General features: G+C 39.1%; 1 protein-coding gene and 1 long non-coding RNA gene across 10 annotated transcripts in view; one reads left to right on the forward strand and one right to left on the reverse strand.

The window, feature by feature from the left end:
• The first annotated feature begins 915 nt into the window (after positions 1-915).
• Positions 916-25,297, forward strand: part of Htr4 (5-hydroxytryptamine receptor 4) — a 171,851-nt gene continuing 147,469 nt past the window's right edge. For 2 of the 9 annotated variants that reach the window (XM_087180619.1, XM_087180621.1), the window contains exons 1-2: positions 917-1,403; positions 18,845-18,917. In XM_087180619.1, the coding sequence (XP_087036745.1) occupies positions 18,892-18,917 (26 nt within the window). In that variant the 5' untranslated portion in view covers positions 917-1,403; positions 18,845-18,891. Of the gene's footprint in view, positions 1,404-1,600; positions 1,797-1,847; positions 2,217-5,567; positions 5,695-18,844; positions 18,918-25,297 lie in introns of those variants that run through there. The other 7 variants (XR_015438860.1, XM_004854372.3, XM_087180616.1 and 4 more) reach the window with 6 other exon arrangements.
• Positions 8,011-11,933, reverse strand: LOC110351105 (uncharacterized). Its single transcript, XR_002398160.2, has 2 exons — positions 11,809-11,933; positions 8,011-8,249 (listed from the first exon to the last, which is right to left on the reverse strand). It is a non-coding gene; the product is annotated as an uncharacterized LOC110351105 (long non-coding RNA).

Consider the following 25,297-nt stretch of genomic DNA (forward strand, 5'->3'; position numbering starts at 1 on the left):
AGCCTATAGCTTCTCTGCTTTTAAACTTTGACTAGCAACTATAAGATGAAGACATATTCAAGACATATACATACCCAGGTAAGAAATAACAGGTGAGAATACCCAAGAGTGCCAGAAGTTAAGAGAGGGTCATGAAGAAGGTAAAGACATAGGATGACATAGGATGCTAAGAGGATGCCATACAACAAGAGGTGCAGAAGAGAGAAAAAATATAGGAATAAAATGGGGGAGAGAGATACATGCAGGGAGGAAGCCAGGCAGGGCCTGGAAAAAGAGGGGAAATGGACAGAAATGTCAACAGAGAAAGAAAATGAGGAAAGGACAAACTCAGAGGTTTCTGGCATGAATGGTTGGCCAATTTAAGTTTCTGGTTCACTTGAGTTGTGCTTACAATTGTAAGTTAATAATTTTTAAGATTGTCTTGGAAGGTTTATGTGCTGTCGGAGGTTAACTGCTACACACAGCCTCTGTTCTGTCAGGCTTCCAGACAGCCTCAGTGGTCCTTGCAGGGTGAATTATTCACCCAGGAGGACCATTTGGCAGCTCAATAATCTGCAGGAAACGAGGCCGTGCTCGCTCCCTTGCCCTCCCCACATGCCTTGTTTCACTCTTGGTTGTTTTACCCCTGGAATCTGGCCTTTGGGGAGCTGTGTTTTCACTCAGTTGCCTTTCCTCAGACACTGCACCTGTCCAGGTGTTACCCAGATGAGAGCTCTAGTAACCCCAACACAACTGGAGGCTGACATTCCCCTTTTACAGGTGGAAGCCTGGAGTCCACTCTGGTCTAATCACGTGCTCAAGGTCACAGGTGGTCCAAGCTGGAGAACACCTAAAGTGCGACCAGGGAAACAAGAGGTGGCCCAAGAAATAAGGGCAGGATCAGTTAGGAAGACTTCGGGCAAATGGGCACACTGCCTCTGGAGAACCTGGTTAGCCAAATTTCTCAGTAGCTCACTCTGAACCCTGCCGCCCAACTAACTGCCCTAGCACAGTCAGAGGCACGAGCAGGAAGTTAGAGGAGTAGAGTTTCCCCTAGCAGGGACATCTCCAATGCTTTCATGTTTATTATCTCTGAATAGAGGAAGTGGATACTCAGAGAAGTTAACCAACTTATCCAAGGTGACCCAAGAGCCTGCAGTGAGGCCAGGGCTTGCACCCTGACTTCAGCAACTGCGCAGCACTCTGGCCAGGGAGGGCACATGCAGGCCAGCCAGGAGATGTGAGGTGTCTCCAGCCCGCCGCTGCACCCAGCCCCCGTGCGCCCTGCAGCCCAGGCTGTGCCCTGGGCGCCTGGCGGGGGCGGGAGCGCAGGACAGCGGGGACCACGGGGCTGGGGGCTTGGAGCCCGGGGAGCCCGGGGAGCCCGGCTCAGCCAGGAAGAGGACGATGCGCTGCACGCCCAGGTGAGCGGGGGCTGGGGTCCGGGGTCTGGAGCTGATGCTCGGGGGCTGGAGGCGGCACGAGGGGGCGGCGGGGGGGCGCGGGGGGCGGGGGCTCGGGCGGCGGCGGGCGGCGGCGGTAGGGGCCTCAGAGCCGGGCTTCTCCTACCTGCCCGGCTCCTCGCTCCGCACCGCAGGAGGCGTTAAGTGCGATACGCGCTGGGGACTGGGGATCAGGACCGAGCCCAAGTGTGCGGAGGGGACGCCGAGGGGGCGGGGCGGCTCGCAGGGTGGGGGCTCGGAGCCGGATTCGAACCTGCTTTGCCGCAGGGATGGGCCGGCGGGCTGTGTAGGACGCGTCACCAGCGTGGGACGCTGTGGGTCTGGGGGTCTGGGGCCCCTGCCCTTCACCTGTGGGTAAGTACTCGGGAAACTGCGTGCGCGCTCACAGACTCTGGGAGGTCGTGTGTGTGGAGGGTGGGAGAGGAGGAGAGGGAGACGGGCTCTATGCATCCGTGGCCGTGTGTGTGACCAGATGCGTGTGTGTGGACTCTGGACTCTCCCGAACGTGTCAGCAAGAATGAGCTGTATGTGTGACAAGACGTGTGTCTCGAGCTGTGTGAGTGGCGGTGCGCGTGAGGGGACGCGGCGCTGCGTGAACCCTCGCCGTCGCCAGCAGGACTGGCGACCGCCCTGCAGCTGCCATTCGGAATCCCGCACCCGATTTGAGCCGCCTTCCTCCCCGCGGCTCGCTACGCGGTGTGCAACGCTGCGCTGTGCCCTTAGCTGCCTTTGGAAGAAGTGGCTGTTGATAGAGGGGGCCGCTGGCTGTCAGAGGTGAGGTCATGGCATGAGCTCGTCTTGCTAGAGTTCAATGTAAAGAGAAAAATCTCGGCTTGGTTTCCCGCGTGGCCCATGGAAACAAGTAAAAAAAAAAAAGCTTCTTAGGGTTCAGATTTGGTGTGGATCAAAGGTAGCTCTTGATGGTGTGATAATGATGCAAGCTGCCTTCTCTGTCTTCGTGTGACCTGGAGGCATTCTCTGGGACGCAAAGCTATGGGTCGCCCGGGCGGCATTCGCGCCGTTCCCTGAGTGATACTTGGGCATCAGTGACTAAGGAGAAGTTGCTGAGTGCAGCACGGAGTACGGTCTGGGAAAGAAAGGACCCAGGTGATGGACGTGGTACTCTAGAAACAAGGAAAAAGTCAGACAGAGGACCGGACCCACGGAGTTCTGAGGAGCAACTGCCATCTAGGAAACCTATGTGTGGGAGAAAAATTAGTGAAAAGTAAAGATGCCTTGCAGCATTCTTAAGTCATTTTAATCTTACGCTTATTTTCCTTATATGCATTCTTCTTACCTATTATGTTTGCATCGTTCCCCCTCTGGGAAGTATCTTTATTATTACTGTACTGTAGAGTGACAATCATTTAAACTCCAGGAAAACTGTACCACAGTGAAGCTAGCAGGGCCACCAGGAGTGTTTAGTTCAGCTAGTATTGAGCAGATGGAGATGCTCTAGGGGACCCCAGTGCCCCGAGGGTAAGAGTGTCTGTGGTTCTTTCCATTTATCTGGATTTTACTCTTCATTCTGTTCCATCTAGGACCCAAGGTAGCCTCATAGCCAGTTAATCAAATGTGTCTTCATTCACCTTTGTACACCTGGACCCTTGTTTCTGTTCCTCCTCTCATTTCCTTCAACTTCAGATTAAAAGACACTTACCTGAAAATCATCATAAGCAACTTGCTACCCCAAGCTGTCTTCTGATTTTTTTCCCCCAGGGTAGGCACTGAAATCAACTTTTGTTTCTCTTCTTCCTTCATTAGTAGCTTAATCCACAGGCAACTTATATCTGTTTCCCTTAATTCTTCTAGAATCTACTTTTTTCCCATTTTTATTCCCATTGCTGCTACTGGTTCCCAGAGATCCATATTCAGGGATTTTTAGAGGTAAGAATGTAATCATTGAAAAAAATGCAAGACAAGTGTGTGAAGAAGCGATCCTGATATTATCACTGTCAAACTAAGAAGTTAAATCAGTTCTTTGGAGCCATTTGGACCTTTTGTTGGTTGTAGCATTATTTGACCTAGATGAAGTCTCTTTGTCTTGCTAAGTTCTAGTTTCTTTATCCGTGAAAGGTAATGAAGGGTTTCAACTAGAATCTAATCAGTAGAACATTTATAATGTTTCTTTCAGCTCTGAAATTCTCTGATTGCTATTGATGCTTTTGTTTTAGCAAGAAACTTTTCACTTAATCCCATATATTTACCTTCTGATATTTAACCATCCTTTTAAACAAATCTAGTTTGCCTTTAACGGACAATAGAGAGATAAAGGGAAAAACGCAATGCACAATTGATTCAAGTCTGAGATTGAGGGCTAACTGCATAGGTGAAGACAGAGTTAAGGGACTTTTGGAGATCTCCCATTCTCACCTCCTATGAAGTGCCAGTAACCCTAGATATGCCACGCCTCAATACCACTGACATTTTTTGTGTGTGCATTAGAGGATGTTTAGCAATATCCCTGGCATTCATTAGATGCCAATGGTAGTCCTTGGGTGACAACCAAACATGTCTCAGGCATTGCTAAATGTCCCCAGGGAGGGACAAGTTCCGCCTAGCACTGTTGAGAATCACTGTTGTAATTCAAACATAAGTCTCATACAGAAACATCTTACAAAAAAATTGCTGTGTTGCTGTCTTTCCACCCCCTTTCTATTAGCCTCCCTCCCACATTTACCTTTATCCCTTCTGGGGTTTTGCTGTCTTGTTGCTATGCCTGGAAATACTCAAGATGCTGCTGAAGGCTGAGAAGAATTTCAGAGGCAATATAATAATAATCTTAATAACTCACATTAATCCAGCCTTTGATGTGTGCCAGGCACAGTTCTAAATGCTTTATGTGGATGATCTCATTTAATCTTTGTTAAGAATCCTATGAGAGAGAAATTTCTATTACTCTCATTTTAGAAATACGGTGACTCAAACTTAGAGAGGTAAAATAATATGACCAAGTTCTCTCGGTTGTGGGGTGGTAGCACTTGGATTGTATTGAGTGTTGTTTTACTCTTGAGACCATCATCTGAACCTCCACACTAAACTGCCTTGCATGAATGGGATCTTTGTGTAAGTGTGGAGAAGATCTTAAATATGCTCTAACTCAATTGTAGAAATGAGCCTAACTTTAGGAAGGAAGCTAGAGCTTATAGGTTGTAAGTTGTATTCAGTTGAAATAATGCAATTTTTTCCATCTTTAAAATGTTGCCTTCTTTTTCTTATCTAGAAGTAGCTGGAAAACATTATAAAGAGGGGTTGGGCAGGGTTGGGTAATGGAAGAAGGAATGGGTGGGGAAATGCACAGTGATGAAAGGGCAGGGAAATGCACAGTGATGATGAAGTATCTTATTCAACAGTGAATATTTCCTTTTCTATTAGCTGGATCTTGCCATGAATCCTCCCTAAACTTTGGATATGTCTTCTTTCAACAAAATTAAAGTTACCAATTCTCTCCATATTCTTCTTGCTCTGCCCTTTGATTCTTCCATTTTGCATACTCTTGATTTATTTTTAAGGTAGTAGAAAGGGCTACATATTTTGACTCAAGAAAATATAAATAAAATGTAAATGGGTATCGCAAAGGCTAATTGATAGTGTTGGCCTTAAATATAGTTGGAATCAGAAAGACTACCTGGTTGTACACCTGTAATCCAGGCAGGAAGATTGCAAATTCAAGCCCAGACTGGGCAATTTAGCGAGACCCTATCTCAAAAAAGGGGGTGTGGGGTGGGAATGAGACTCAGTGTGAAGGCCCTGGGTTCAGTTCCCAGTAATGTGTGTGTGCGCGCACACACACACACACACACACACACATACAGGAGTGACTATTTTAACATTCACTAACAAGCTTGAAATTCCAAGACCAACCTAAGAAGGTTGTCTATTTTCTTTAAGAACGTAGATCAACAAAGCCACAGGCTTGCTAGCTGCCAAGGAAGAAATGGTAAAGCTATGACTTTGAATGCCTTGTGATTTGGTTAGGACAGTGGCTCTCAAACTATTGAGCCACAGAATACTCTGTAGGGCCTATTAAAACATAGATTGCTGGGCTGCACCCACCCCCCATAGCTTCTGATTGTGTGTGTCTAGATTGGGGTCTGCGAATTTTCATTTCTAATTGATTTTCAGGTGATCCTGATACTACTCATCTGGGGACCACTATTTGAAAAATCACTGGGTTTAAGACCTAGATAACAAAAATAAAGCTCAAGTCTAGCTATCGGAGACCTTCAGAGAAGCAATATCTTGTTTTAAGGTAAATATTTGGATGAATGATAATCAAGGAATGGAGTAAGATTTAAAGAACAGTAACTACTAATGATGAGCTGACATCTCTCACTAAGAATCTAAACTTTGCCTCCTATGTTGAATTTTAGACAGATCTTTTAGTTTTCTTAGAAACTGTACTTTTAGGTTGGATTAATTCAGATCTTAGCTCTTGTCATGTTCTCTGTCTTTACCCACCTCCACTGCTACCTTGATTTGCATGATGAATTTCCTCATTATTCACAGGATACTCAAAGTCAAAAGTCCTTTAATAACTTGTTTAGCATCAGATAAATTCTGATTAGTCTCTATAAGGTTAAGAAAAGTGGGGAGGGGAAGGGGAATAAAAAGAATCAAGATATGTTCAGTACATGTACCCACTCCCTAAAATAAATGTAAACATTATGTACTCCAAACATGCATGCGTTTTTTTAAAAAGAAGAAAGGTGTATATCTCTATATCTCTAACTTTTGTTTCATGTACAGTTGTCTTGTACCTTTTTCCTTTCAAAAATATTGGCACAATGGAGAAATCTAACAAAAATTCAAGTATACATTTGTTATAGTTTATATCTGAATATCTCCTCAAAACCTTGAGTGCTCAAAGGCAAGGCTTGTGAAGGATGATTGAATCACAGGGTAATTATAACTAAATGTGATGTTAGGAGGTGGGGCCTGGTCGGAAGAGTGGGGGAGTCATTGGGAGAATGACTTGGTACTGTATGTCTCTCCCAGGTTGCTCTTTCGCTCTCTACTTCCTGGTTGATATGAGTTGAGCAATTTTACTCTGTCCAGGCCTTTCCACCATGCCACCCACCATGCAAAGACTGAAACTTATAAAACATGAGCCCAAACAACCCTCTCTCCTTTAAGTTGTGGGTGTTGGGTATTGTGTCTTAGCAACAAGAAAATGACTAAGACAGCACAGGTAGGTGTTAAAGTTTTGAAATCACAATCAGAAAGTTTCCTTTAAAACTAAATTTTAAACTCATCATCACTCCCTTCTTTTTTTTTTTTGCTTAAATTCTTTTATTGGTACATTTATTATTACAATCTGTTTTTGTTTGTCTTTTTTTTTTTTTGCATGGTTACACTTCCTTTGTCCAAACAAGGTGCCTCCAAGTACTCACTCAGAAAGCTCTATTTTGAAACTTAAATTCAATTTAAATAATATTTATTAAATACTTACCATGTACCATGAAATTTTATATACCTAGTCTTCTTGGATTTGTCTATTAAATCCCAAGAGTATTGTTTTTCTCATTTTCAGATAAGGAACCAAGGGCCGCAAACTTAAACAAACAAACAAACAACAACAACTCATGTTAGAAGGCTGTTGTACTGTTAAATTTATCTTTGACTATAAATAATAAAAGCCAACACTGACTTGCTTCAGCAAAAGTCATAATTTATTGGACAGATAATGGGGCTTTTCTTATAGAGTTAATGACCAGAGCCCAGGATGGATAGAGACAGGATCATCTCTGAAATCCCCGCCCCCAGAGATCATACCATTTCCCCGTTGCCATCATTAATGTGACGCCTTCCTAAGAGTCTGTGCCAGTTAATTAAAATTTACAAGAAAAAGAATCAGATTGGCCCAATCATTTATGACTATGAGGCTACAGTAAAAGCATACCTGCCATGGACTAACCCTTATGATTTTAGATTTCCCCAATGACAAGTAGTCTAGTGGACGCTTGAATAAATGTCCTCTACTATCACCCTCATGTGGCAAAGACAGCATTTGAACTTATGTTTGACTCCAAACCCAGTATTTTTTTTCCTCCCAAAGGGATGTTTGATGGAAAAAAAAATCACATTAATGTGCCATGTGGTAAAGACAATCTGATTTTGTTTTCTAGGTCTCCTCATGTTAGGTGTTTCCTGCACAGGGTCCTGAGCCTTACCTTTGTGCTTATTTCCTGTGTTCTGACTCATCCTGGCTCCTCTCTGTCCTCTGGTTTCTGTGTCATAGGATCTGGCTTCTCATCTGCTCATGTATGTCATGTCTCCAGGTCACCGAAATTGGCCATGACTCACAAATTATAAGAACTAGAGGAGTCCATCATCTTTTCCCATCTCTTCCCCGTACAGTAAAATAATCAGTGCTGATGCATGCCAACCTCTTGTTGTCAACAGTGCAAAGAGCTCTGTATCTCATGTTACTTTTCCATCAACTTTGTTGTTGCCTATTCTTATTACCCAATATTTTACCATGGAAATATATGTTTAAGTGAAAAGTTGAAAGAATTTCAGTGAATACCCATATGGTCACCAGGTAGCAGGTAGTTTTTACCATTAATATTTTACTAGAGTTACTTTATTATAATTCTCTCTATCCTTTGATCATTCCATTTTGGTCAGGATGATGATAAAGAAAGTTGCTATTTATTATTCTAATTTTTATAATGGGGAACTGAGATCAAGACAGGTGGCATGACTTGCTTGAGGTTACTCATGAGGAGCTGGTAGAGTAGGGACCAAATTCTGGCGTCTGATTCTGCAAACCACTTTCTTAAGCACCAAGCAACTCTATCTTCTCTGGAAAGGAAGAGGGAAAGATACAGTCAAGATCAGGTAGTGCAGGGCATGACCAGTGCCAAAATTATCTGACTCTCAAGCTCTCACTATAGCCATTACATTGAGCCATAATAAATAGTCCAGCTTCCAACTGGATGCAGTCTTTACCCATTTCCCAAAGATCCACAGGTTTCCTACTTTGCAACCACTCCAAATCTCAGGAAAATATGGTTTTTAAGTGTATAATTTTAATATATAATAAATACATTCACCTTTGGGGAACTGGTACACATACATATTACATCTTCATCCTTTTACTACTTTCCCTTCTCCTTGTTGCCTTCCCATCTTGCCCCATCCCAGATACCTTTCCCTATGTTCCTGTTTCCTACATCTATCTTTTATTTTGATCTTTAAATTATTAATACTTTGGAATTCTCATATAAGATACAGCATGCAATATTTAACCTTCTGTGTCTAATTTATTTTACTTAGCACTATCACCTCAAGATGCATACATTGTCCTACAGATGACTTAACTTTATCCTTCTTTTATGGCCAAGTAATACTCCACTGTGTATATGTACCACATTTTCTTATTCCATTCATCCACTGATTGGCATGTAGGCCACTTCCAAGATTTAGCTATCATCAGTTGTACTTTTATTATGGGATACATGTATCATTTTAATATAATACCTTTAATTTTTCTGGAAATATACTAAGAAGTTGAGTCAAATGGAATTTCTGTTTTTAGTTTTTTGAAAGTCTCCATATGGATTTCCACAGTGATTTTACTACATTACATTCCCACCAACAATGTAGAAGGATTTTCCCCACAACCTTGCCAGCATTTGCTGTTTTTTGAGTTGTTGATGGTAGTCATTCTTTCTGGAGTAAGATGGAATCTCAGTGTCATTGTGATTTGCATTTCTCTAATGATCACAGATGATGAAAGGTTTTTCATATGCCTGATGGTCATGTACTTTTTTTGAGAAGTGCAGATTTTGGACACATGTTTTCATAAGACTGATACACTCTTTCTTCTCAACCCTTTAAAATAATTTATGAAAATGACAAGTCGGGAAATTGCCATTTTAGATATCTTCTTACAATGTTCACAAGACTTTCACATATGTTATCTATCTTTAACTTTATGAATAGGAGCAGATCTGCAAGACAGGTGGGCTGTATGTCTTATCCACATTGAACAGCTGGAAACTTGAGGCTTATAGAAGCAAAGCAAGGATCTCAAAAATTACATGATGCTGAGAGCAAAGCTGGGCATTGCTGGTAGAAATTGGAGAACATAGAGGTTTTGAGGGGGCTACATAAATACTAGTTTATAAAATTAAGCGGAGAGGTGAGACAGGGGATTACTGAGATCTGGAGTCTCTGTGGGATAGCTTAGTGGATGAATATCTGCGATCAAAAGCCACTACCTGGTATGGCCTTGACAAATGCCTCTTTTCTGTGCCTCAGTTTCTCTATCTTTGAAATAGGGCTGACTGCAGTGCTTTCTCATAGCATGTGAAGACAACATGAAGTAATACACGTGAAGGGTTCACATTGTAAAAATATGGCATTACATTCCTCTCGCTTCTTTCCCAGGAGCCTTTTCTTCTGTGTTAAGTGGGCTCCTCTAAAATCTATGAGTATCGTTTCATCTTTTTCTTTCCAGGTGTTTTCAGCAACTGTTGGGGAGATTATGGATAGGAGCTTTTGGAAGGTGATATTTTGTAAGTCTGAGAAAGATGTGGATTCTGCTCAATAATTTTCATCTTAAAAGCTGTAAATAGCCAATGTCCTTTGAGACTGAACTGGAACATTTAATTGGATATGATAATCAGCACATGATACTTGAAGTAGAGAATCCCGTATAAACTGTTTTCTAACCTAGGAGGTTCAGAAGAGGTAAGCATGCTACAGAGCCTTTTCTCTTGGCATACACAACGAATACTGAAATCCTTCTTAGTCAATGAGGTATTTAAACAGATGTGGAAAAACTGCTAAAGAGGATTTCAGAAAAGTGTGCTCACCTGGGTGTATTGCACTCCATCCTTGCTGCCTTTCCTGAACTCTCCCATGCCCCTGCCAACATGAATCCTTGGAAGCAGTGTCACTAGGATGTTCTTAAAATGTAGATTCTTAGACCTATGGCATATGCAGTTTTGCAAGAGATTTTTAAGTATACTAATGTTTGAGAACCACTGCTCTCAGGTGCATGACTCCACAAGGTTCAAAACACTATTGTAATGACTTAATTTGGATGGAATGCAAATGTGGTTTGACCCGCTGTCAATTCTGGGACTCTAAAATCAGCGGTGACATCAGGCATTCTCAGACATGGCCTTAAGGTCCTGCCCTTTTGAGAAGAAAGATTTCTGCAAACACATTCCAAAATAGGGAAGATGGGTTCCTAGCCTGCATAGGTGCCTTTGCTGAGGAGCAAAGTATGAAATGTCCTCCAGTGATTGGGACCGTATCATGCAGGGGGCCAACTTGTCAAAACAGCTGACTAATTAACTCACAGTATGCATTTTCAGTTTTTTTCATCAGTATTGTAAATTTGATCTTGATCTTATGTTTATCCACATTAGGTAGGTGAGGCTAAGAAAAGTTAAGTAATTTTTCCAGTGTCCTATTAGTGATGATAGAACTGGGACAGATTATAAGCTATGCTTTGGTCTGGAAACTATCTAGTTCACTTCCTGTTTTTGTGTAGAATGCAAGCTGAGAACAATTTTTAAATTGTTGGAAAAATATCAAAATCAGAACATTTTGTGACAAGTAAAAATTACATGAAATTCAGATTTCATTGTCCATAAATACAGATTTTTTGAACCCAGCTATGCCCATTTACTAATGTATTGTCTACAGCTGTTTTTACATTATAGTAACAGAATTAAGTAATTGTAACAATAACCTTATGATCTGAAAAGAAATGAAAAATATTTTCTAAATAACCCTTTACAGATAAACAAAACGTGCTGACTTCCACGTTGTTACTGTGCCAATGTTCCCCAAATTTCAGTCTTTTGAGTACTGTCCCTTCGTGATTCTTGCCACCTTCTCATACCATCTGGAACATTATCTGCATATCATTTTTTCTTTAGATTAATTAACTTTCCTTAAATAAATGTATTTTGCAAAGAAATAAAAATGGAAAAGTTGAAACCAGGATCAATTGCAAGAAATAGAAGACAACTATAAAATCAAATAGAGTACACACAAAATAATCTATTAGATTTCAGCTAAGCAGTTAGAAGTGACAATGTTGGTGTTCCTCTCATTTTCCTACAGATTCCCTCACCATTTTTATACAAACTGAGTTGACTTCCAGATGAGATTGGGCTCAGGGTGGTATGGCAGTAGTCCTGAGTTGACTTCCAAAGATAAACCTGCATTGCTTGTTGGAAGTACCCTTAATCTATTGGAATTCCCTTGTGCACAGTCGTAATGGGATGGAGGTGCCTGGGAATCCATGCTCCCCTGTGAACATCCCTAACCAATAAGTTACAGATGTAGGAGTGTCAACACCTCCCACAAATTTGGAATAATTCTGATGCATATGTTTTACCTTGTATCAAAGAACATCCTGTGGGTTTCAGCTGTTGTGGCTGAATAACATGTTTCTCATGCGTTGCCTCTCATTCCTTCTCTTGGGTCATCATTTCTCTTCTAGTGTACCTTCACCTGCCAAATTAACTATATAGATTTAGTTCACACTTCAAGATCTGCCTCTTAGGGGGGACCCAATTAAGACAATAGACACTCTTACCAAAGGCTATGAACCTTAGACCTGCTCTTCCTTACTATAAAGGAGAGATTAGAAAGTAACAGGAAAGTTTTCAAAAGTAAATTAACCCCTATTTTTATCAATATAAATCATTTTCATCAACATAAAGGACAAAAACATTGAAAAAAGAGAACACACTTTTCACCATTTGATTTAGTAGTATTTAATGCTACACCACATATTAGCTTTTATTGTCTTCTTTCTCCACTGGTAATACAACCATGCTTTGGGAGTTGATATTTTACCAGCTTGATTCTCAAAGAATAGACTGACAGCATCAGCATTATCTATGAACTTGTGAGAAGCACAGCTTTGTTGCTCTAAACTTAATAAATCAGAAACTCTGGGGTGGAGTCCAGCATTTTTGTTTTAACGACCCTTCAGATGATTCTTATGCATGCTTAAACTTCAGAACCACTGCTCTACAATAAACAGCTTTTTATTTAGTTCTGTCTCATTGCATTCCTGGATTTCATCAGAATTCAGAATCATCTAAGAGTTGTTTCCTCCTCTCAAACTGACTGACTGTTGGCTTTCTGGCCTCCATTTGAGCCTCCACTAAGGTGAATTCTTGCCAAGGCACACAGGTCAGTGGTTGGACAGCTCCAATGATTGGAATAATGTACCTCTTGGTGAGTTTCAAACTTCTCTGGAGACTTCTACCTATCTCTCCTCTGGGCCACAAAGGAAGGGCTAATTCTTTGTCTAACCAGCAAGTAGAACTTTCATATCATGTCATGCCAAGTTTATCATATTAAATACTTGCCGATCATGTATTATATCTCTTTTCTCATAGACTCTTTAGTCAAATAGAATGAGACATTAATAAAGCTATCATAAAAGTTCATAAATAAATGCCTCTGAATCTTCTCTTTTTCTTCATGAAATTCCCAAATCCATATTTATTGGATCTGGTTTCTTATAACCTTACTGCCTTCATCACATTCTTTGGGAGAAAAAGAAAACCTTTGCCTTTTAAGCAAATCTGATTTCTAGAAACAGTCTAGCTTTATTTTATTCAATAATATATGAAATAGAAGTTCATGTTTAAAAATTTTTTTTCCTGTGATCTGTTCTTTTCTGCAAGAGGTGGATAGCACATGATGGTTAAATATTCTTTCATCGATTTTAGAGTGTTTTAAATATCAGTTTTATGATAAAGACATGCACCTTCCCAGCCCAGAAATGTTTATTTACCTAGGAAGAATAGTTTCTTTAGTTATTTTGAGACAATTTAAAAGGCATTTTGGATCCCAATTATGTGTATCAGCATAGTGGTGCCTCAAGTGTAACCAAATTGGCTTCTGTGTGGATTTACAGTTATGGAAATGGAATGGCCAGCTTTTTATTTAGGACTATATCTTTCAAGATGACTTAGCTCAAGTGGCATTTTGACTACTAGCTCTAAAAAGTTCCAGCTTTTGGAATGTAAGCTATTTTTCTGTTAAGTTGGTTATTAATATTTATATATATATAATATAGATTTGAGGGCATTCATTTACAGAAAGAAATTATTTTAAGGAGTATTATCAACTTATTGAGGTTAAAAAGAAGTTACCAAGATAGTATCTTACAAATTTGAATATTTTTCAGTCAACAAAGTTCAAATAAATAGGGAGAAGGGAGAGGAATTTTTATTCCATTTAGTGGGAATTTGCAAGTTGGAGTTTTTCAGATGATTCAATTTTTTTTCCCACAATGAGGGTCAAGAGAGCTTGAGCTATTGGGAAATCACAATTATCATGATATTTATAACTTTGTCTTTGGGTTGCTTGCTTGTGTGATCCTGGTGGGATTGTGTGTTTGAGTACATATATTGACAATAGATTAGAGTGGTGAGATGCTGAAGCCAGCAACAGAATAGGGAACAGTTTATGCTTATCAAATATCTGCTTTTAGTCTTATACTTATTAGGTAGATGGAATCTGAGACAGTATATGAATTTCCTTTAGCTTTTGAGAACCTGCAGTTACTCAAAATTTCTCCCTGTCCCTTTTCATTCTTCAGCTGGAGAAATTGAGACTGAGATTGGTGAGTAGGCTTGCTTTAGAACTGTGAGTCAGTACCAGGATCAGATTGAGAACTGAGACCCTGTGACTCCTTTGCCTAGAACTCCTTCCATTATGCCAGGCTCCCACCCTTGCTTTGGCTATTAAGATAAAGAATGTTTTACTTATTCTTGACAGTTTCCCAAAGCAAAGGTACTGGGACCGTGCCCTTTGATGTAGAAATTTCATCCCTGTAGGCATATTCTATAAAGAAAGATGGTCAATCCAGGCAGTTATGCATTATGAATATCCATCTATGCAACTAAAGCTGAAAAAAAAAAGCGAAGTGCAGCAAAGCAAGCAAGCTGAGGTTACGACATAGTTCCAGGTTGGCAGATGTTGGCACTGTACCAAGTTACATCGATCTTTCATTCCAGTAGGTGGGGACTATTTACAGCTGAGCCTTGTGCGCATGCTTCTTATAATAGAGATGCAACTACACACCTTCTGTTAACCATTAACGACTGTTCCATGGCAATATTTCAGACTATTCTGAGTCACAAAACAAGGGTAATGATGGAGTGCACTTTAGTTGCTTAAAATTTATAAACCAGAAAACTGAGGGCTCAAGTTAGTATTGGGTGGCATAAGTGAGATGATTTTTTTCTTTCTTCTCTTGACTCTATTAAGGAAAGACCACAGTCTGATTATATCCATCAAGGAAAAGAAGCGCAAAGAAATCTAACACAGTTGTATGTTCCTGTGGTCTACTTTTTTGGGGCAGTGTTTTGGGTAATTCTGGTGGCTTGAGCTTGTCATGATCTTAAGAGAATATTGAGACATTCATTTGTTTCTCACCTGATAGAGAGGGTCTTTGATTCCCTCATTCAACCCTTCTTGAGGACTTACTGGACTCTTGTTTTGGTTTATCCTGATCTAGAACTATTCATTTGAAGGAGGCTAGTGTGGAGGGCATAGTAACTTATTCCTTAGAAGAGATGATAGGGTCCAGCATGACTGTCATTAACACACTCTCACACACACACACACACACACACACACACACTCAACACAGAAGGTCTTGTTGGATTTCAAATTGGCACAACTTTTAGACAGGATACAACTTGTACCTGAGAACAGAAGATGCTCTGGGTTGTTTGTGCTTTTAATTAATTAGATTGTTCATGAAAGCTTGTAAAGTTTGTTAAGCACCCAGAAATATAAGTGTACTAGATGAAGGCATTGGTTCCTTCCATTCCTTATCACCTTGTGCAATCTTCTTTATGAGAGTTGCCACTGTAATCACAGCTTTGATTAGTTCTCCCTGGCGAATGCCACAGAAAATAGAGGACTGTAATTGATTAATCAAATCAAGATAGGTACTAATCACCAACTCCTATGTTGTTACTTTCTTTTCCCTCTGACAGAATGTACAAGAATGCTGCCTTGCTGGTTTATTAAATGACAATAATTTTAAATTTCAATAAGGAAACTGTAGCAATGTATATTACTAAAAATATGTAAGGTTTTCCTTGTGTTGTAACATTTTCAAATGCGGTTTCAATGAGATGAACTTTAATTTTAATTGGTTTTGCTTCTTCTAATTTGTATCCCAATTAATATATTGATTTTCATTTATATACTTGGGATTCTTTGCAAATAATGGCCGGAATGCAACTCAACCTTACTTAAGAAGGGGAAAAAGGAATTTGTTGGTTTATATAATTGGAAATGTTGGGTACAAAACTGCCTGGATCTTAAGCCTCCAATTATTTAATCAGGACATTGTCATTCTCTGTATTGCTGCTCTGCTTTACTTTGGGTTAATGTCATTCACAGATGAGCATTCCCTTGAACTGACAGTGATTACCACCAGCACTTTCACTTTGTTTCATATCGCTGGAGAAAAGAGAGACTCTTTCTAGAAATCCAGGGCTGTTTTTCACAGGTCTGGCCAAAGAGCTGATGGAGCCTATAACCAGGAGCAGACTATTTTGATTGGCCAGCCTTGGTGATGTGATCATTATTGGCACTAGGGATGGGGCGAAGGTGGTTGCACAAAGGAAAGTCAAGACAGTATTCCCAGAGGAAGAGAGAAATATTCAGGCGGAGTTATAGCAAAAGTCCATTTTTATCAGAGTCTTCCTTTGCTGCAGGGAGAGGAAGTGTGATATGAGAAGGATTATGCAAAATAAAGCTTGGGCTTTGGAATTCACAGCCATGAGTCTGTTCCTAGGTTGATCAAATGTTAGCTGTGTGTCTTTGGAACATCAGTCAGTTTCTCCAGTCTTATCTCCTCATCTGCAGAATGGAGCTAAAGTCTTAGAGATTTGAGGAGGAGGAAAAAGACAATCTCTGGCACTTCTACCACTTAGTAAAGGGCAACTAGTTAAAATAATGTAGTTTTGGCTATTTTTAAAAGTTAAAGTATTCCACTCTGGGATGGTATATGTTACCTCCCGATGAGAAAGTCACAAATCCTAAGCCTCAGCTTCCTCATTTGAAAAAGAACACTTCTTGACTCACAAATATCTATGAAGAGGATATAATATACTAAATATTATTCTCAAACCTGAGGATATGACAGTGATCAAGACAGTGTCCTATAGCCCCTCAAACTGTGTATTTTAGTGAGGAAAGCAAGTCACAGGTGAAAAAAAAAAGAAACTGAGTACACAGTGTATGTGCTCAGATTTTTTAAAAAAGGAGGGCAAAGAGGATAGAAATATTTAGAAAGCAGGGTCTGGGATTGTAGTTAAGGGTGAGATGAAAGCTTTCCGAGAAAATGGTGTTTGAGTATCATCCCTGAGGAAGTGAGAAGTATCTTCAATTCTAAGGAGAAGAGGTGAACAAAAAGGCCTGAGGTGAGAGTCCATTGTGCTGGTCAAGGAACACGAGGACAGAAGAGAAGGACGGGGCACAGTTGAAATTGAGTTTGGAGAGGCTGCATCAGGGCGGCCTGGTTGGCTGTGATAAGGAGTTGGGGTTTTACTCTAAGTGTGACAAGAAGCCTCTAGAATTGATGCACTAGAACTCTAGCTACTGGGGGAAGACCTGATAGTAGGCAAGCGGGAGACCTGTGAGGGGGACATGCCAGTATTCCAGGGAAAGAAGATGGGGCTCAGGCCAAGATGGACCAGTTTTGACAGGAATTAGAACATGAGGATTAAAGAATCATTTTCAAGCAAAAGAGAATGAATTTGCTTTTGGTTGGGCTATAGAGTGTGAGGAACAGAAGTTGGAGTAGCTGGGTGAATGGTGGGCACTGACTGAGATGGAGGAGCAGGTCTGCCTTGGGGGTGGGGAAGGAAGAGTTCAACTTGAAATGTGTTTAGTCATTCAACTTGAAATGTCAGGTGGGCAACTAAAGTCTAAGAAAGGCCCAGGCAAGAGACACAACCTTGGGAGTCTTCAGTGAATAAGATATATTTAAGCCACTCGAATAAATGTAATTACCTCAGAAACGATTTTATAGAGAGGAGAAAAGACATTTGAGCCTTGTCACTTAACTTCAAGGCTTTTTACTGGTCTGTTTCAAGAAAAATGTCATTGTGAACTCAAAAAGTAAGATAGATAGACCTGGACAGAGCTACTTTTCTTGGAGTCAAGGAAAGGGACTCAGAGTCCAGCAGGCTGAGCCTTCATTTGCAGTAATTCTGGAAATGCCCACAGAAGCACACATGAGGCTTAGAGTCTCTAAAAAACAAACACTGAAATAGATGAAGCATCTCCTATGTCCTTTCCAGCTCTGGTGGTTGGCCAATCTGTTCCTGGCTGCTGGCCTCTTGTGTTTGGTTCTCCCAGGGACAGGAACTAAGGACCCGGGCTGAGTTTCATGGTTTTGTTATTTGGATAAACAGATTTAAAAGTTCTTCTTAGTAAGATTTGATTAGCAAACCAGCAGGGAAAATTATCTAATATCAGAGCTGGATGTGCGCTCAAAGATGATCTCTTCTAGTCTCTAACATTCACTGAAATGCGAATGTTTCTCAGAAGGAAAAGGGGCTTGTTCAGGTGAATTCTGGAAAAGACAGCTGGGATCTGACCCTGTGCTCTTTGATTTGCCATGTTGTAGAATAAATATGATGAAAAATTTAGATATTCTTCTGCAAAAATGAAACTGTGGAGTTATGCGAGTCAATTTTGTTGAGATCAGTGAACCTTTTTCCAATAAGTCGTGTGTGCTGGTGGATCTGTGCTAGAGGAGCTTTCATTAACTTGAAAGTTAACCATCCTTTGAATATGATTTATTAGTTTGGGATTTCTGGATCAGTCTGGTGTTTCTGGATTCCTGGGTTCAAGACAGTATGTATCTATGTACATGCATTTTTTTTTCATGGCAGAGAGTTCTTAAGAGAATAGATTCTCAAGAAGAACTATGATTACCCATCACATATTTTTTTAAGGAAATCTAAAAATCCTCATAGGCAACAAATTAGCTAATCACTTTAGGCAATATACTATTTTAATCATAAGAATATAGTTACTTATTTTCACTTTCTAGTGTCATGTGCAACATAAAAATTAGTTATGCTTCTGGGAAGAGCAAACAATAACAAATAAATGGATTAACAGAGTACAAAGAAATGCCTATAAATTTTAATCACCAGGAGATCATTAGAATATATAGAAACTTTTTGCAACACTTAGCTTTACCATACGTCAATATGCCAGTAGCTTTTTGCTATAATACTGTTTAGTAAATATTTTAAAAACTGTAAGTCTTAATAAACAGGAAGCAATGATTATTTGATATTTTTCCTTTGATAAATACTTTTATTTTCCCAAGTTACTCTCTTGTCTAACTTCTTTTTATTCCTCCATTGTAGGACTCTGTGGGCACTGAAATCCAGCTCATCTATGCCTGTTTCCTGTAATGGACAAACTTGACGCTAATGTGAGGTGTGTTAAATTTCTGTATATATTGGGCTGTAAATTGTTGACATTTCTACTGGATAGCTTCTGAAGAATCTGTTGTAGCAGAGTTAGAGTTAATGGATGTAGATTTTCTTTGGTGTTTCAAATAAACCACACTGTTTCACCCGTGTGGTACTGTTTTGTTAACATTTTATCATTTCAGTTTAAATGATACGTGCAATATGGCTGTAAATGTTCCCAGCTGCCTCTACTAAAAGCAGCATTATGGAGATGCCTTTCAAAAATAGATATTCATTTCTGCAATAAGATGCATTTAAATGGGATAAAATGGCTTAAGAATATCTATCTGTACTTCTACACTTTAGATATAAATTTGAGTAGCTCCTTCCATCATCTTCTAGTGTGTTCCCTTCTTTTCTTCAGCCAAGGCATCAGATTATATGACATGGTTATGTGACATGAGATGGTTTGTATGATATAGTTTTATAAAACCAAGTGGTTTTTGTTTTATTTTCCTGTAATTTCCTGCAAAACTTGGAGATAAAATAATCAGTTGAGTTTTAGGGAAGTTTTTCTTAAAGGCTTGCTCCATTTTATTTTTTAGTGTAAAAAATTATATTCAATAAAGAATAAGTGGTATGTCTTTTCTAGCATTTGAAGCTGGGATTATTCATAGATACCAGTAGCTGAAAGACACCCTAAAAAATATATTCCTTGTGAGCAGGTAGGGTAGTGCACACCTGTAATTCCAGAGATCTGAGGCTGAAGCAGGAGGCTTTCAAGTTTGAGTCCACCCTGGGCAACTTAATAACTTAGGACACCCTGTCTCAAAATTTTTTAAAAAGGTCTGGGGATAAAGCCTATGCTAAGGCGTTGGGTTCATCCTTCCAACACCACCACCACCAAAACAAAAACAAATAACCAAATCCTCGTATGCAATTGCAGGACCATTTGTCTTTCACTTGAGACCTGTGGAAAATTTGTTTGAGGTATAAATCAAGGGACTGTGGCTCTGTGTTTGAGATAGTAGAAAGCTGTGACAAATGGGATCTGTCAAGAATTTTGACAGAAACTCTAGTGTAATATGATTTGAATTGCACTATCATCCTGCCAGGGAACACCTTGGGGCAGAATGTGTCTCATGATGCATGCATAATCACTGGCATTTGTCGATTAGCTAGCCATTGAATGTATATATTCCTTGTGTTCTGGTACACGCTCATCTAAAAAAAGACTATATATTTAACAACACAATTGTTTGCACCATCAGTAGAAAACATTGTGAATTTTGTTACTTACTAAGTGCACTAACTTGATGCAAATTCTTAGTACTTTAACACAGATTTTCAAGCCAGTGGTATGTGTATAATTTTGCTTTCAAAGCTTGTTGAACTATTTGCATAGGGAAAGTATAGTGGAACCCAGAGAATCTCAATTTTATTCTTGTTAATTAAAAGGCCAGAATGATCAATGTCAACAGTGATCTCTTATAAAATTATTTTAAATTCCACTGTATCAAACTAGTTCAGTTGGTTACAATGCACTTTTTGGAAGGATAATTCTGATATTATAATCCCTTACATTACTAGCTTTTAAATATTTATTTTTAGAAGCATTAGAACCTGATGACAGAATACAATTCAATTACATAAACATTAGCTATTCTCCGGAGTACTGTGGAACAATAGTGCTGAATACAAGATGCTACCACACCCTACAACCTAGTCTCTGGATCACCCTCTTGTCAGTTTTCTAACCAGATCCTATCAGCATATGTTCATCCTCACTTCTCCACCCTCTACCCCACAATATTAGTAACAGGCAAATGTCACCGACCGTCCACTCATTTCCTCTTCAACACTGCCTCTCAGTGTCTAGAATAAAGGAGGTCTTGACTCACATTCACCAAATTGTGATGCATGTATCATTAGTAATGAATAATGAATTCAGGACTTTTTAATTTCAAAATTAAAACTTTAATCCAAGGTTATCTTCTTATCATGGAGATTAATTCAATTTTTTCATTTAGAGCCCTGAAATGAAATTCCTTTTTATACAAATGTATTTAACATTTAAGAGTAAATTTAAAGAAAAATACATAATTTAAAAATATTTATTAATAAATGAATGTGAGGAGAAAAACCCATAGTAGTACTGTGCAAATGACTAGGGTATTGAAACTGATGTTCTAGGTGAAACTAGATAGAATACATTTTATCATTTTGATAGGAGGAAGCAGAAGCTCTTCTTTGGTGAGGGGATGTTTTTATTTGGTCAAATGCCTACATAATAGGGTGAGAGTTGGAGGGGCTGTATCCCAGGCACAAAAGAATAAGTTTACTTCCTCTGAAGATAGAGAAAAATGAATGAACAGAGGAGGAAGAAATTTCCAGGACAGCCAGAAGGACCGTCTGGTCTCTGCTTAGCAAGGACAAAACAACCAAGAGCACAGCAGCTATATGGAGCTTTGAGAGCACTTAGGGCAGAAAACAAAACAAAACAAAACAAAATGCAACAAAACAGATATATGTATGCATGCTGATCTCCCCAGAACTCAGCCTTTCAGGAAAATGTTCTAGCATGGCTATAAATTGAGTATTGAATGTTTGTTATATTATATGTACAAAGTCATCATGAGCTACAAACTTACCTTGTATTAGCCCACTCAATTTTTAAAATAATTCTGTACCATTATTGTCCTCCATGTAACAATGTGTGGCAGCTAAGACACAAAGAGTGAATAACCTGCTCAAGGTCATATATCTATTCTGCCTTCTGTTATACTATAAGTATTTTTGTCAATATGTATGTGCATTTACATGTGTATGTGTGTGTGCCTCTGTATAAAAATTAGAGAGGTGACTGAGCTGAAATCATTGTCTGGGGAGAGATATGTGGTTTACAAGACAGAATGCTTATTTGTGAATGGATGCCCTATAGGAACACTGTGGTGGGAGAGTACAAAGATCGTGGAGAAATTTCAGAAATCCGAGTGAAGGTCTCACTCTTCCATAGGCTGTATAACAGAAGGGTTCCATTTTTTGCCAGATATTAAGGGACAGAGAAGTCCTAGTTGACATTTAGGGATAAAAAAATCTTACATTTAAGTATTTTGTCAGCCATACTGACCATTTCATTTTTTGTTTGTGTCTTCTTTTAATTGAGTTTGCTAATCCAGTCTGATCCTTACTGTTCTGTATGTGTCAGTATTCTTGGCTAGAAATATCAGAAACTAACACTAACATAACATAATTAAACTAAATAACACTAACATAATTAAAGCTTACTTGGGGGAAGTTACCATGAACAGGCTCAAAGAATTAAGGTGAAAAATGCTGTAAGACCATGTTTGGAAAAAAGTACTTTGGTATTTCTGGGAGAGTCAGTAAGTGGGAAAATTGCCAACCTTAGGAAGATGCAGTCATTACATTTCTGTATTTCATGCATTAATTACATTCCTAAACTATGTGTCAGAATGAGTAAGATAATTCTTGTTCCTTAGGCTCTCACAGTCCCACTAGAAAACAAGCATGTAAATAGAGATGAATACTATGGCAGAAGAACACTAATAGTAAGATATACAGTCAGCTATGTTCTGTGTGAACTATAAGGTAAGAGTAAAGAAAAGGAATGCTAGGTCTTGGTTTTAGAAATAAGATACACATTGCAAGCATTTTCCTCTTTAGGGCTGTACTGCAGAGAGAGCAGTGGGTGTAGGATGGGTTGACTCATGATGAAACGGTGCAGTGAATCAGGTCCTAGCTGGAAAGACAAGTGCTGTCCCTTGATAAATAGTGTCTCACAAGCTTACCAGTTAGCAGCCAGCTTTTTCTAGATAACCTGACACCTGATTTATTTATTTGGTCTCTTTGCTCCTTCTTGGGGCTCTGGAGGAGACAGCTGTTCTTTTAGAAGGACTGATGAAAGGAAAATGGAAAGAGTGGCTTTGTTGATTCTGCAGCAACTACTCTTTGCAGAACGTTTTATCCTCTTGCATTTGGGAAATGAGCTTCCCCACCCCAAGCCTATCCTATCCGTAAACCCACAAGGATGTTATTGTCACCCTAAACTACCCCTCTGACCTCAGAGTTAGCTCACATTTCTGTTTTATTTCACTACAAGATCTTTCACTGACGTGGTTTTCCTCAGCTCCAGTAAGATCCCTGAAAGCAGCCCAGGCTCTGTCCTGTCCTTTACTTCCTGCTGTTTATTGCACTTCAAAATTTCTGCCTTCTAAGAATATTTTCTATCAGTTTCTAATTCCAGAAAGTACAGCTTTCACGCAGGAGATAAATAGGTGAAGGAACACCCATATATATGTACAACTTTATACTTAGAAGCTTCTCTACCACAGATAGTGACACCAGACTTTGAGGAAAGAAAGTCTTATTTTCTATTTTGATTCTTTTTCTTTGCAGCTTTTTTCAGCCTTGACTCAACTCCTTTCCTGCTGGGTTCTTTACAGTTTCCTACTTTGCTGTCCCTGGAGTTTCTGGGGTTTTCTCTTTCTTCAGTAAGAACATCCTCATTTAAGATTCTGTTTCTTCTCTACAAAATAATTATGTGCTTCCTTATTAATGTTTCTCATTAGCAACCAGAAAGCATCTTATAAGAACTATGAATCCTATAAATAATAGTATGTTCCTTCCTTTGCTAGGGTGGCAGGAAACTGAAAGCCAAATTTATAGTTGCTACTAGCAAGGATAGCTGATCTCTAGGTGGGTACTGTGGCTATAACATCCCTTTTCATTTTATTTCCCTCTTTTGTTCTCTATGCCTTGTTTAATTTGCTTTCTTGATAAAATCTTGTATTTTTTCATTTTTGTAAGCTGTTGGAAGAAAGAATGGAAGGAAGGAAGGAAGGAAAGAAGGAAGGAAGGGAGGAAAGGAAAAAAGGAAAGTGAGATGGAAGGAAGGAAGAAAGCAGGAAGGAACTGTGTCCTCACTAGGATAATTTTCTTTAATCTCCCTTTAGTAAAGCTTGTTTGCATGAGGAGTCACTAAGTACTTCTGAACAGAGGATTAAAATCATAAATTTTGTATGCAATAGAAAATCTGAATAACAAATTTGGATAACTTAAAAATTAAAAACATAATCTTAATATAAAAGCAAGTGCCTGTATATATTTATATATATTATAATATATATAAATATATATATTATATATATCAACATCAATAAAACATAACAAAGTAAGTAGCTTTGAATTAATTACCTTAATTCTGTCATGATGTTAAATTGCCATTCATTACTTCAAATTGATACATTAATTAGTTGTCAATATGACAACAAAATTTTATTGATATTACCCAGACTTAGCACAGAGACACCCATTTTTTAAACAGGGGAGTTAATTTTTGACTTGATTATGAATACTGGTGACAATACATATTATGATTCACAGAAGTCTGTGGATGAAGTTGGAATTTTTAATACTAAACATTCTAAAGCCTTGAAATAATTCATGGAACTTGAAATCAGTTCATTCAAGTTGGACACCTTAAAGACTTATCAATATGGGATTGATCTGGAACCAGCATTAATTCATGTTTGTAACTTGGCAATTGGAATTGTGAGCAGGTGTGACTTTAAGGCAGTGAAAGGTTTTGCAGGAAATCTTTCAAGCTCTGAAACTGTGACATGTATTAGCATATAAGGAGAAAGTGAGTGGGTACCTTTTAAAAGGGGATATTTTTATGTTGCTTTAGAAATGTAAATGAGAATAATACTCAGCTTTATTGCTTGACTGATAAAACGGTGATTATTCTTTTAAGTCATTTGATCAGATCAAGAGCACAGTGAATATGAGCTGGAACTGACCCTGTCCTGAAAACCCCTATGCCTCACAGAATCACAAGGGACCTCAAGCTAGAGATGTCACAAACTATCAGAAGGATGATGACACATTTCTATTTCCAAAGTCGTGGTCTTCCTCAATATGTGAAATGTGCTGGTTGTGGAACCAAAGTAGCAATCTTCTATGTGGGTGTGACACTATATAACTTGCAAAGTGCTGTCGCCACAATAATTTCAACTAGCAGCACCATGGGTTGCTGGAAGAGTGTGATTTATGGAAATAGCATGATACACATTTTTGTCTCCACTTTTCCACTCACTACCTTTAAGACCTTGGATAAATTGTTAATCTCTCTGAGGTTTCAGTTTTGACATCTGAAAGTAGAACCTTTTTGAGACTTATAAGTAACATAGGTAAAATCCTTAGTATCTTGAACGTGGTAGGCATAGGATAAATGGCAAACATTCTCTTGAGTCATTATGAAGGAAAAAAAGGAGATATAGGCATTTATTATCTCTAGGACTCTTATTTAATGGTTATGCTCTTTAAGGCTCTTCATTGCTTAAATTTGGTATCCACTGGCTAACCTTGTAGGTCCTATTTTTT

Source organism: Heterocephalus glaber, unplaced genomic scaffold (genome assembly GCF_053883595.1).
Source record: "Heterocephalus glaber isolate CG9 unplaced genomic scaffold, H.glaber_assembly_v1.0 deba00001463, whole genome shotgun sequence".
Lineage (NCBI taxonomy): Eukaryota > Metazoa > Chordata > Mammalia > Rodentia > Bathyergidae > Heterocephalus > Heterocephalus glaber.